Source organism: Lingula anatina, chromosome 1 (assembly GCF_051362555.1).
Source record: "Lingula anatina isolate TDL-2025a chromosome 1, LinAna3.0, whole genome shotgun sequence".
Classification (NCBI taxonomy): domain Eukaryota; kingdom Metazoa; phylum Brachiopoda; class Lingulata; order Lingulida; family Lingulidae; genus Lingula; species Lingula anatina.
In genome coordinates this window covers 42,847,626-42,862,474 of record NC_141767.1, presented here as the reverse complement: position 1 = coordinate 42,862,474, position 14,849 = coordinate 42,847,626, and the positions used below count along the sequence as shown (strand labels likewise).

The window sequence follows — 14,849 nt, the reverse complement described above, 5'->3', positions numbered from 1 at the left end:
GAAATTTGAATTCTCATGGGGGAAATTTAACATTCAATATTTCCCTTTTTCATGTCATACATGAAAGTTATCATGCCTTTTTTTAATCTGATCATGTTGTATTATGACTAGTTTTTGCACGAAAATTATCTGGAGTAAGCCCAATAACGATGATGTCACTCTTTTGTATAGTTCTTTAGACAAATATTTTTTGTAATTTATATATTAAATAACTTGTTCAAATTGACTACAAGGTCCCAGGCCAGCAAAGATGATATCAGATAAGAGACAAGAAGAAGAGAAACAAAATAGAATTAAATATGAGTGAGTCGGAGTCTTTGGAAGTTGTACTTCCCAGAAATTAATATGAAATAACAAATTTCCTGTTTGCTCATCTAGTTGTCTTTGCATTGCTCTTATGTTCTTATTTGGTTGATTATTTGTCTTCAAAACAGCAAATTAAGATCTTCCCTTAGATAAGCATTTATCTGACCCGTATGGAATTTGCAAGAAATCAAACTCTAGCATCTAGTGGACATTGTCATTGGATTGATTATATGCAACCTGTCAGTTAATAGAACCACTTGGTGGTTTTGAGAGAGAGTGATTGTTCTGATTCATTCAGTAGTATGAAATTACATAAGGGAAAGAAATGAATTATACTGGACTTAAGAAATAGTAAGGCACTAATCCATTGTTGCAATTTGTACCACCGATCTTCATCAGGGAAATGAGTGTCATTGACACAATGAAATGAGTGTCATTGACACAATGGGCTGGTCACATGACCAGTGCAGTGGTTTGGTTTGTTTGTTTTGTTGATAATTTGTGTTGCTGATCCTCTGTGATCATATATGGCTGCATGCTTACTAAATTACTACGATAACAATGGTGCAAACAATTGGAATAGGTAATTAAAAAAACCCACTAAATTAATATATTCCTGTTTTGACACAAAGTTGTAAGTATTCATGACACAAATTGAACTCTTTTTGTACTTCTGTACCTCACTGACCAGAACAGCATATCTTTTTTACTTTTCATTTGATAAGATTTTTGATATTAACTATAAATGTATGTTTTGTTGTTTCATTATGTTTTTTTTTTTCAATGTTTTTTGAAGAACACTTTTTAATCAAATGTAGAAATGTTTTTGCGCTGATTACTCTATTAAAGATATGTGATTAGCTTGTGTAATGTGTGCTTCAAAAAAGTGTCACTCACATTTACCTGCTTTTTTGAAGGAAACAATTATTATAAAAATTGATTGATATTTTATGAAGGCACATGTCATTAATTTTTTTACTCTTTATGCTTTAAAAGATAGGAGGTGTCACTACAAAGGCCATAGAAACATCACCTGAAAACAATTTTTTTCAAAATTTAGGTCAATTTTATGGTTGAAGGCATTTCAAGGGCTGTATGTGTTTTGGTTAAGATTAAACTGAATCTTAGTTATCATATATCATTTTCAGGCTTCAAAGGCACAAGGCCTTTTATTGAAAAGAAAACCGCAATTCATGGTCATGTTGAAAAAACAATGATAACCCATTTAAAAATGGGATTGTTTAATATGTTGTTTTGAATGGAATTCATGGAATATACAATGCATTTTGAAATATTTTGGATGAAATTTTGATAAATATTGGGACATTTTGATGAGACTCTCAGTCTTACAAGATGGTTGAAAGTATGATAAGGTTTTACATCTAAGATTGGGTTCCCATACTTATATTGATCTTACAGGATCGGTCCTTCTCAGAGGGGGTTTCTTTCTAAATTGCTTTCAGCTTAAGCGGCTAAGAAGTCTGGCACACCTACTAAAGCTGCTAAATGATAATTATCTCCTAGCAGCTTTAGTAGGTGTGACACACATCTAAGCCATTTAAGTTGATTGCAATTTAGCTAGAATCTACTCAGAGATAGATGGATCCACTGTCAATACCATGGGTCTGGGAATGGTCCCTAAGTTCACTGTATCAACAGATTTGGTGATATTTTGTATAAATGAAACATCTTTGCAAAATCCTCTTGTTCTGTACATCCTTATGGTATATTGTCATATTTTCATAATCAAAATAACTTGATAGAAGTGATATGCAGTATAGCATTAAAGTTGATGTAGCTGTTTGAAGTAAAGATACATTACCTTTCTTTTTTAATATCAGTTTCTACTTTTTAAGGTTCACGAATAAAATGGCTTGACAAACAATGTCACATATTGTAAATAATTGGCATTTATTTGCTTGAAATTGTATATCACTTATTTTTCAGATTACTTGAATTATACCACAAATAGGTAATAGATGCAAGAAGTTATTTTAGTTATTTAAGTGCAAATGAATATTCCATAAGCTTATAAAGCTATCAAGAAAACCAGACATGATGAAGTAGACAAAAATAAATAAACTTTCTTTAAAATTTTCAATAGAGTAAAATATTATCACAGATTTTTAGTTCCACATTTAAGGCACATACATATTATTCAGGAATTCATTATATCACACTGGTATTTTTTTTAAACTATGATTCGGGTACAGCAGAATACTTTTACTAAGAAAACAGGGTAAGAAGTGCTGGTAAATTTAAATTGTCACTATATGTAGTACATATTTCTGTTAAAAGCTTGAAGTTTCCCTCTGTCTGCTTAAATCTTATTTGGAAAGCTTAAAGTGCCAAAATTTAAATAGTGACAGAGGAAATAGTATGTATTTTCTGACACCATATTTCTTCTTATATGGAGTTGCTTTCTTCAGGTCTTGAGATCTGGGCACTGCCAAATCAAGGGATGTAGAAGCTGATTCAACATAGTCTTGTGTCTGTGACACATTATATTCAATAGTGTCTACTAGTTCACTTTGATCCATGAGCAAGTTGTGCATGTCCAAAAAGAGATTGTGAACCTCCAAAACCCCCTGTTCCAAAGTTTTAATTTGGTCATGTCGTTCACAAATGGCTGTGTGCTTTTGCTCCTTTTCCTGCAGTTGTGCATACATTTCCTTCTGAACGTCACCTTGCATCAAAGCTTCTAGTCTTTCGTCTGACACATTATGTTCCCCAAGAATACTTAGATGACGCTGCAAACGGCTTTTAATATGCTTTGAATGCTGTTCTTGGCTGTTGTGGAAGTCTGCCATGATTTTAAGATAATCTTTGGATAAAGCTTTATGGTGTGAGATTCTTACTCTATACTTGACACTCAGCGGGTCATCATGGAATGGAAAAAGCTGGTTCAACTGTCCCTGGATGTTTAAAGCCATGGCAGTAATGTCATCTTCTGCCTTTTTAAGCTGACTTTTCTGGAGACATGCACCAAACAGCGATTTTTCTATTTGGTCTTGAAGTTTTTTAGCACAGTTAACTTGTTCTCTTAAATTTGACACATTCTCCTGCAGTAGGCCTATGGATTGGAGCAATAAACCAAGTTCAACACATTTTTTGTCCAGTGGACAAAAATACATTTCATCAGTTTCTGTTAGACCTGGGTTTCTTCCTTCCTCAGTGTCATGCATGTCTTTCTGTATTTTTTGCAGTTCTGGTAACCGGTCTTTTGCCATTTTTCATGAATTGATGCCGATGGCATTAAGTCCCAGCAAGCTGTATTGCCCTTTTGTCTATAACACTCTTTCTACCTTCTTTCTTTAAACTTCTGGTTAAACTGAGCATGTGTATTTTATGAAGAATGATAAGCCGACAGAGATTTTTATAGAGCTATGTGATAAGCCTTGTGAGGTCACAGCTCTGTGGACCTATCAGCATCAAGGGTGCTGGTCCCATTCACTGCAGGAACTTTTTGATTGACAGCTACTGTAATTACGCCTTGGTACGTCATATTCTATTTTATGTTCATGTGAAAGTTGGTTTCTGAGTCTTGCTGTATCAAATGTAGGATGACAGATATATACATTAAAGTTATGCTAGTATCTGTCTGTTGCCAGTTTTATGACATCCTGATAGTAAATAAGAATGATAAAAAACTTGCTTGTTGTTGTTGTAGTTGGTATACAGTATGTAAGCAATTTTATGTAAGTGATTCTAAATAGGAACAATTCAAACTTTTTGTATCTTGTGATTGATGGAGAGAGTTCTTATAATGAATGATGCATAAATACTTACCAACACATACATATTTTGTGATTAATCTTTTCAAGTTTTGGATGATGCTAGTGAAATATCTCAACAAACGTTCATTTAAAGTTGGGAGATCTTGAGAATTGACATCTTGTCTGTCTGTGTACTTGATGTCAGGAGTGGGGTTTGCTCTTCCATGCTCTCCTGTGCTAACCTTCAGAATAAAAGGATGGAGATAAGATCATGCATGTGGTGATCTTAAAGGTTATTCCTTCCTTTCCATTTAATACTCTTTCTGGTGGTGCTTCTTGTGTAGGCAGTTATGAAAGGTATCTTTTTTTTTTTTTTTCTTTTTTTGTTTTAGAGGGATGATTTATTTCTGAAATAATACCACAGTTTATAGAATCAGTTTTATAATTGTGGAACTTCTTCATTGCAAAGTGGAAGGCGTTTTATTTTGCTAATGTTATCGTACTAAATTTATGAAACATTAATAAATAGAAATCAAACATATATTAAAAAATATTGTTATAATATGATAGCTATACTGATGAATTTGATAATGCTAATGTTAAGAACATTGGTGGCAATAATGATAAGAATGGTGATGATGATGAAAAATATGCAAATGGTTTTTATTGGGCTGGTGTTTGTATCACAACTATATTATTGTGAAAATTAACAGGGTCAGATGCACCATTAATTTAATGGTGTTACTGATCCTGTTAATTTTTTATAATAAGGCAGATGTGAAACTAGTGGAATACTTGCAACATGCTACTTAAAAAATTTCACACCTCAAATCCACTTCTGAATGATGTACTTCTAAATATGGTGTCAACCTTTGAATCATTTTTACAGTGATATAAAACATATCCAGAAATAAATCTCCATAACGGTTCATAAACAAAACATGCTTTGTGGAATTAAAGTTTTTTTCTCCTACAAAACCATCACATAGGTATTGTTATGCTTACTTAAAAGTACTGTTATCAGCCATACATATATTTTAAAGTAGTTCACACTATCATGATAACATGGCAAAGGAAGGAAAAAAATAAGTTTGCCTCACCGGCCCAGTCTTGTTGGGGCCTCACAGGCATTTGTCACTTAATCTATATCCTGTGCAGGTGCGTGGAAAAAACCAATGAGTGAGGTGGGGGTTGAGTTTTTTACAATTTTTGAAATGCTAAATGGATATTAAAATGGTTTGTTTGCAGGTTAAATAGTGCAAGAAACAAGAAACAATTTCCGGGGAAAAAGCTGCGTAGCCATAGGGGATTTTTTTCAGTGTTTTCTTTCTCTTAATGTGGGGGGTGAAATATACCTTAGAATAACAAAATTAGGGAGCGTTGGAATGCACTTCAACTGCTCTGAACTTGCCTGTGATAAGATTTTTTAAAAATGGAACATTATCATTATAGCAGAAATGTTGTTTGCCAAACTGTTTACAAGTAACAGTGGAATGCGAGATGTATTTTCTTCCTTTGGAGTACCATTATTTTAACATTTTCTGTTAATTACTCTGTTCACTGCATGGGTATATTGGCTAAATTATTGACATTTATGGGAACGTTTTGTAGGAAAAAGCATCTTTCAGAATTGTGGAAAAAAGTGATGGTTTGCAGGTTTCATGACCAAAAAAAGTGGAATTATGGCAGATTAAAGTGGAAAAAGTGGGATTATGGAATATTAAGAAAAGAATTCAAAATTAAAGAAAAAGACATGCTAGATAAGGTGCAATTGTGTTGGTATGAAATTCATTAATGGGATTTTAAACTAAAATCTGAGGTTGATTGTCAGTTGTACCAAACATATCACTCCAAAAAGGGACACATCATCATGTAAAATTTTACTTTCTTTTCCAAACCTCACTGACCTATAGCCTGTAACTATTGGTTACACTGTGCTTTGAAGGAAAAATCAGGTTACTTAACTTTGGCCTGCCATAAATTTTGCCAGGTATATTATTATTATTAGCCCATTACACTGCAAGTTTGACTGTTGCCCCAGGCACTTACACAAATAAGCCCACTTGTCAGTTATATTTAAGGTATTACTAGAGGGCGGTTTTGGTTGCAAACGATTAAGATTTAAAGGCACAATTACACACCCTTTAGAAATACATGTACAGTATAGTGAAGAAAACATTTAATAAGAATAGGAATGATGCCATTAATAAATTGAGTAGTCACTCTTTGTTTGTAATATATTTTAGGGCAAGTTGGACATTTTTAGCAATTTCAAAAATATGTCTGTATGTATTTTCATTGTAATCCCTATTTTCTGTATTGGCTGTATTCTCCAGGTATCTGCAACTGAGCAAAACACCAGCAGCATGTCAATTATCTCAAGGAAGGATCTTGCCAAAAGTGACGTTATACATGTATACGCAAATGTAAATGATTTTCTTTCCAGATTTTCCCAGAATAAATGTAATGTAATATCATTGTCATCATTTGCAATATCATTTTCATCATTTGCAAAATATCATATAGCTATTTATGGAAAAGAAGGTTGGTAATTTCTCTGCTATGATGCAATAGGCTAGACGCTACAACCCTGAAAATTTTTTCTTATTTCCCGGGCAATCTATACTCAGTTTGACACTGAGCTTTGATAGACAAATGTACAACTGTCACAGTTTATTTCATGGCGGTTGTCCTATTAAACCAATGGGCAGTGACATAAATAGAGGGTGCTTAATTCGGCGAAAGGTGAAAAAAAAGGCACTTTAGCCTTGCTGTCAATATTTAATTGGTAATTTTCACAGGTGACTTAAATGTTGAAAATCTATGAATAAAGCAACAATATTACTAGCAAATAAGCAATAAGTTAATCGATTTTCAAGGCCAAGGAACCTACAATCATTTGATAATCATAAGTAAAACATATTCTACTTTTCCTAACTATCATGTCAAATTTGCTATATTTCTTTTTATATTGTTCTGAAAAATAAAATTTGCCCTATCTATTAAAACGTATATTTTTATTTGTCTATCATTACATGGTGTGAAACTGAGTATAGATTGCGAGGAAATAAAAGTCAATTTATAAGCCTCTTTTCTGGATCAGCGTCTAGTCTAGAATATGTACAACATGGTGTCTTCAAAACTATATAGAAATGATCATTTGATGTAAGATTTTAAGATTAATTAAAAATTTTAATTAATTAAGGATCCAAGTGGCCTTCCTAATAAAAGTGCAACTACAGGGTGTCTCAAAATAGATGCAACCCATTACTGTGATAATGATTTATTACTGATTAAAGCTGATATAAGAACAACAAAAAACATTCATGTCTCTAGCTTAAAGGATGCATTTTTACAGCACTCTTTCAAATGACCGTCATTGCACTATTGATACACTAGAATTCAACGCATAAAGTTGTCAATCACCCTGATACACTTTTTACATTATTTGCATGTCCACAGTAACAGTATTACATAGTAAAAATTATTATGAGAGTGATCAAGAACGTATTATCAAGAATATTCAACCAAAATGGCCAAAATTGACCTGGAAAAATGCGGCATTAAGTGGATTTATTCACAGATCAAGGCTTAGTTTTTTGTACCTGTGAACTCCTAAAGGTTAACTATAGAAGTGTGATTAACATCTTTGAATTATAAATGATAAAAAAATTTTGTAATTACATTTGAAAACAGATCTAAAATGCAAAATTCTAGCTTCAGAATCTACTATACATGATCAAATGTGCAAAGACCACTGAACCCAATTATAGTTATTATAAATTAATGGTCACTGTGGATTTGCCCCTAGCTTGCTGCATATGAGTTCATAGGTTTATGGGGTGAGTGACATACATCATGACACATCCTCTGATTGGATCATATTTATATCTTTAAAAAATTCAGGGTCACCATATAAATTTTTTAAAGAACCATTAATATATATGGTAGCCCAAAATAAGAACTAAATTTGGTATTTTCCTGTCCCTCTTTCTGTTTTGTATTGTTGATAACATGCTGTGTACAATAACACACTTTTGATTATGTATATGTTATTTATGTAATACATGAGTTGAATTCTTGCTATCTGTGGTTGTCTTAAAGTACCTACAGCATAATCAGCTTAAATTGATGTTACGCACCAAGTCACTCATTTTAACTGGAACAGTGTTTCATACAACGTAAAATTCATCAATGAGATTTTATTCCTGTATGTCAATTTTGTTCAAGCCAAGTTAAGTGCTATTGCAAATGGAGAGTATCTGACACTTGACATCTAGTCTATTTTGATTCAAAGAAATCCAGCCTATCTGAACTTCCCCTCAGAAAGCAGATATAATAAATGGATATGGAGAATTTATTGACCACACAGGTAACCTTGTACACAGCATACCGAAATCTGTTGTCACACATACCATATATGCACAAATGTGTTATTGCAAAGTCACGTTGGAAGTTGTCAAGCTGCATTTTTTTTATTCTGACTATTGAAATGAATAAACAGGTAAAAAAATATGCACATAGTATGAAAATACAAATAACACAGAAACACACTAGTAAAGAACTCCTCTCATACACACACCTAGTCACATGCATGCACTCATACTTTATTGTTAGCTCCCTTATAAGTCTACCATAACCTTATTTAACTAATTGCCTGAATAATTGTTTGTATTTGCTTAAATGTATGTATATTATATCCACATCTTTTTAACACGTGAATAGTGGTCACAACAGGATTGTGAAGTACTGACATTCTCACCAAGAATCTTGTACCTAACCACCATTTACACGAAATCCTTTGTAAAATGTCAAATGGCATAGGAGGAGAGAAAACTGTAATTTCTGTTGATTTCAATGCACATAATTATTGCATTCTATGTACTTCACACTTCCGCCAGTGCTGTCATTGGCTGCATTTAAGTAAAGTAGCATGCTTGCTTACAATAATAGTAAACCTTTTCCTTGTTGTTTCCTCATGTTTGAAGCCCAAAGTGCTTGAGGATTTTCAATGTGGTTTTACTATTTTTAAATGGGATGAACTACCCATCTTTCCATGCTTTTTTTTGAAAGAAAATCAGTGACTTTCAGCCAGCTTAGTCCTTGCTAGGTTGCAGTGTGTGGATCCTGTTTTCTTAGAAAACCCGAATGTTATATGGCTTGGCCACACATTGATTGCAGCTATATACTAGACTTTATATATTTTTTCTTCATATATTTTTTTGGAGGGGGGGTGTGCACGTGATCTGAGTTCCCAGTTCGGCTTTAATTTGTTAGAAGCCATTACAATGTTTAAACTCGTGTATCAGTTTTATCACTAGATAAAACCATGACTTTAATTGGTAAAAAACAGCACACACTTAAATAATAGGTATTAACAGATACTTGGGGAAATACAGAGAAGAACAATGAACCTCAGGCCTACCCAATTACCAGACTGGGCACCAAATGATCCAGGGACTTTAAACCAAATGATCCAGAGTTCACCGGTAGATCGGACCACACTACCCGTTTTCAAAGTGTGCGTCAGTACAAATTTCACAGTATCATACCTGGAACAAATTTTGAGATGAGATGCACTACTTACCAACCTCTGCTGAGAATCATCACTATCACATTACGTACTAGGCAAGAGTGGTGTCGCATCTGATACTTCGAAGCGCGTACTGATGCACACTTTGAAAATGGGTAGTGTGGTCGGATCTACCGGTGAATTCAGGATCATTCAGTGCTGAGTCTGGTAGTTGGGTAGGCCTGAACCTCCATGAAGGACTTTACATTGATAAATATATGATATGTATATAGTTTGTAAACAGAAAATAAATGGCCTTCATGCTCTTGAGCTACATTTATTCTGAGACATCCTGTAGTTAAGAACACATTAGCACAGCAGGTCAAGGTCACTGACCCTATCTTAAAAGGGTGAAGAATTGTTTTCTTCTTTTTTTTTTTTTTTTTTTATTCTTGGATTAGATCACCACCAATTTGAATATTAAATCACTTTTAGATTAGCTCATTTCTGACCTACTCTGAACATGTCATCAAAATCCACCCATAACTGAGTTAGGCAATTGACGATCAAACAGACAAACAAATGTGAAGGCAAAACTTCCCTGGTAGAGGAAATGATGTTCTTTGAATTCTTAACAGATATAAGTGGTTAATCGTAAAGGACAGTTTATCATCCTTTACTCTTACTCACAGTTATCTTTTGGTACCTCATAGGTTAATTCGCATGAGCTGACCATCCTTCTACATCTTTTTACTGGTGGTCAGTAAGAGAAGGGGATAGGAGGAAAAGTACAGACATCCTTTTCGTATATATATTTTTTCCTCGTTCCTCCATCTCTAATAGACCTCTAGTACGTCATTCCTTCTTTTCAACTTTTTGTCACTATCTTGTCTGTACTTCCGACCTTTCTGTATCTTGCAATGAATTTAACATCAAGACAGAAACAAAATAATAGTGACCAATGCTCCTTTCTGTATCTTGCAATGAATCTAACAACAAGACAGAAACAATATAAAAGTGACCAATGCATGATGTCTATTTGATTGTCATGGGTCACAAAAGTGATATTTTTGACAATATTTTCAGTAGACTTTGTAGATTTCAGGATAATATGGTAAAAATTCCCGGAAGTTCATGAGTTCCAAGCTTGTTTTTAGGAGTCAACCACAGTTATTTTCCACCAAACCACAAGGATGTAATAAATGTGCAAGGATATCCATGCAGCAGTTTCTTTTGGCCTAAAGCATGGTTTGGTCTTTAGTTTCTTAATTTTAGACTGGCTGTATATCTTACCTTCTCTGACTGATGTATAGAAAATCTTTGGACCCATTAAATGTTCATTTATTAACATCCAACTTTTGACAGACAGGTTAAATATAATCAAATAAATTATTTCTATAGCACTTGGCAAGATGAATAGCTTTACATTTACTATAAATCAAGCATTTTGAAATGCGTTTTTTGAAAGTCAGTTAAATTATGTGACACTTTAGGACAGGACAGTTCGTGAGATTTCTGTTCATTGTAGTTAAGAAATGAATGCCATAACTGTCATGTTCATTTTCACATCACTATTCTAACTGCCATCTGCATTGGAATGTGCTTGGTTTTAAAGAATCTTTAAAATAGTACATAATGTTAAGTGTTTTGTAGCCAGTTCATTGGTAAACCTGTTTTCTACATTGACCTGTGCTTGTCAAGCTATTGAAAAATCTTATCTGTAAATTTGAGGCAATTTGATACTGTAGTGATACTGATAGTGCCAATTGTTACTATCATGTTTCATGTCTTTAGAAATTAGTACCTTTGACATTAATTTATTTGGATGATTGCATGTAGAATATGTTGCTTGATATGACTACAATGTTTTCTGATGAAATTGCAGTAAAGAATTGTGTTTTTTCCTTGGAAAATTCTTTGATGCTAGTAATTAATATCTTCCCTCAGAGCTATAAATTAAGCCAAAATGAAACTGTTTGTCAGCTTTGTCATGGCGTAACTGTCCAAGTTTCAGTTTACATTACAAAAAACAGGACTTGGGTAAGATCAGGTATGATATGTTATAAATAGAAAATAAATTGATAGAGGAGTTAACTGCTTCTCTTTTGTCTTGATGAATTGGTAGTTTGATAATTTGAATCTTATGTTTCTGCACATTACCGGTACTTCAGGATTGCCATTGAACCTGAAGGCATTTGATTTTATTCTGAAGCATGTCAGTGTTAGGTCCAATATGACAAATTTATCAACTTGGATATTCCCAGAGTTTCTCAGCATATTTACAAATTATATATTTATTGTTCTGTTATCTACCAATGAAAAAAATCACAAGGCAGGTGCAAAGCATAGGTAATTTTACTTGAAAAGTTAACAGTGAAAAAGATTCTGACGCATTTTTTATTGTTTTTTTTTTTTTTACAATTTATATTTAAAAACATTTACTTTGCTCCAACCTTCACGAATATTTGCTGCAACAATTAGCCAGTTATTTATGATACTTCTGAGCCCTTCCTGAAAATTGTCGGACTCAGCATAACCGTGAAAGATTGGGCCAAAAGTTAAAACCTCAAGTCTTTTTGTGAAAGGGGTCCAAGGTCCTGCAATATTGGCTGTTATCTGAATGATTGATGTGTCTTGTGCTTCTCTCACCTGCTGGTAGTAAAAATGAAAGCATGCAAGCTATTTATTTTTTTAATGATTACGTAGCAGATATGTTTAGATTATTTTGACAGCAGTGGAATATCCTCGTCATTCTTCTGTATGGTTTCATATTTTTTGTACGCAATCTGAAAGTGAATGTCAAGTAATAATGTTTTGGAGTTGTATAAGATATCAGTTTGACCTTATTCAATTTCTAATGACGTACACAAGTTGCAACCTCTGATGCATTCTTTGTTTTAATAGGTGGCCTTTTGAGACCACATATAGGTTAGCAGTACGAACAACACACATGCACATTACTGAGCAATTGGCCTTGTGGTTAGATTGTCCACCTCCAGAGTGGGGGGATGTGGGTTCGACCCCATCCAGGGACATACCAGTCCTTTATAAATGGTACCTGCTGTCTCCTTGCTTGACACTCAGGGCGTAAGGGTTGAAGCAGGGTCCCTGGTCTGACAGGGAAAGATATTGTTAGCATAATAGCTTTTAGTGCCTCATTGACAGCTGGGCTGTATCCTCCCTAGGGAGGTGAGACCGTCCCAGTATGTATGACCTGGCCTCTAACTGTTCTTATATACTGTACCATATATATATATATATATATATATATATATATATATATATATATATATATATATATATATATATATATATATATATATATACTTCACATAAATTACTTTGTTACAAATGTACAATCCAATTACCTTGAGTTCCAAATAAATGTTATTGTTATATTATTATTGTATGCATGCATACACGCATGCATGCACAAGCACACAATTGTAGAAAGAGATTGGATTGGGCAAAGTTCACAGAATTGTTCTCACATAACTGTTTACCACCTATACCTCAGAGATAGTAAGCTTTTGCCAATTGTGAACAATATTGTATAAGAGACTGTTGAATGTCAGTAGAAAGTCAGTAAAGTGGTGCATAAATCTTATAAAGTATGTTGTTACATTGATTTAATTACCCCTTTCTTTAATATCCTTCAGATAGCTAATTACCTAAGGTGCAATATCCTTTAGATCTAGGTGTTGTGAGTTTTCAATAGTTGAGTGTCAAGGACCTTTCCTTTAGAAATAGGTATCTCATTAAAGGTTCTCAATAATTGGGTCTCAAAAAACATTCCTTTTTAAATATGAAAAGTGTATTACAATGTTTCAGAGTAACTATGGAAACTATCCTCTTCTTTCTTGTAACACAATCTTGTCTTACCATCTACAACAATTTTAAATTGATAAGTGAAACTGTGACAACAGAATTTTGTACATGTCAACCAACTTGAAGGTACTTTGCTGTTTTAGCCATTAAAAAAAATTAGTCAGATTTTAGAAAAGATATCATACATTGAACCTTATACTTCGTCTTATTTGTACTGATACCTGATACTTTCCATCTCGTCCTGTTGCTTCCAATTAAAGCCAATGCCATTTAATTATAACAGAAAGAGCTTCGTATATTGTTGTGTATCTGAATTTTAAGTTCCTGCAGCAGGTTGTATAGAAAAGGTCTCCATCAGTTTATTTGCCCATCCACCATAAATGTCACAAGCTTGTAAACGTGAAAAGTTGAGAAAAGTTTGGAAAGCAAAACTTATCGTTTAACTCGTGGATGAAACGGTGAATAGTGTTCTAAGTCATGTGGGTCCTCTTATGTAGAGGACTCTTAACAATTTGAAAACACTGTATGAAAATTGGTCAATTGTGATAGGTGAGATTGTGTTACCTTGTCTTAAATTGCTCTTAGACTTGATTGACAAAGCATACAAAAGATGAGATTAATGGTTAAAACAAAACAGGAGGCCTAAAAGCATTTTAAAAAACATAGCATAAGGTGAAAATGTGTGCACCTCATTACAGGTGTAAGTTACACAGATGACTTTAGCATGGGAGTCACTATTTATATGTACAAAAAATGCCATTTTGAGATAACTGATTTTATATACCAAACAAAAGTTTTTTCCAGGATGTTTTATATTTACTATTATGGGAGTTCTTCAAAATATAACAAAGTTTTTAGAGGCTTAATCATTATATATAAAAAAAAACTACATTACAGGTTGCCATTGTTGACATACATCGTCTGGTTTTCAGAAATACCGGTGTCACGTGAAGAAACCGTCGTCGTGAATAAACCGTTCTGGCGGATTATTCACGCGGGGGTAGCAGTCTGTTGACTTACAGTACGTAGCTGCACATGCATTTCCAACATTTCCCCGTAGAGAAAGTTGTAGTATTATCAAACACATAATTTCTTTTTCATGAAAATGACTGAACTCTGAATTGAAAGAACATTGTAGAGTGAAAAGATTTATACTACGAGTCTTAGATCTGCTACGTTTTTTACACAGAGCAAAACAGTTCAGTCACGATCAAAAGCTCACTTCCAACATTCCCCCGTATACTGTAGTAATAAGATTATCAAATACATACTCTCTCATGACGCAAACCACTGAATTATTAATTGGAAAATCATAGTTCAGTGCAAACATATAGCGCCTACTTAGGACGACATCGTCATACCGGAAGTTACTTCTTTCAATCTACCCTCAATGCGCATGTGCAGAACGGTTTCGTCACGGCACGGGTCTATCACGCCACACCGGTACAATCAAGAATTTGAGGCACTGGAATAGGCATGCACTTGGG

The 14,849-nt window shown here is 33.8% G+C and overlaps 2 protein-coding genes across 2 annotated transcripts in view; one reads left to right on the top strand and one right to left on the bottom strand.

Moving 5' to 3' along the window:
- The window catches only part of LOC106158549 (succinyl-CoA:3-ketoacid coenzyme A transferase 1, mitochondrial), a 45,838-nt gene that overhangs the window by 11,324 nt on the left and 19,665 nt on the right, over positions 1–14,849 (top strand). The gene's annotated exons all lie outside the window — the stretch shown is intronic.
- On the bottom strand, positions 2,194–3,736 carry LOC106158550 (syntaxin-1A). Its single transcript, XM_013534601.2, has one exon. It carries the CDS (start codon positions 3,534–3,536, stop codon positions 2,634–2,636), a length of 903 nt encoding a protein of 300 aa, XP_013390055.2. The 5' UTR covers positions 3,537–3,736; the 3' UTR covers positions 2,194–2,633.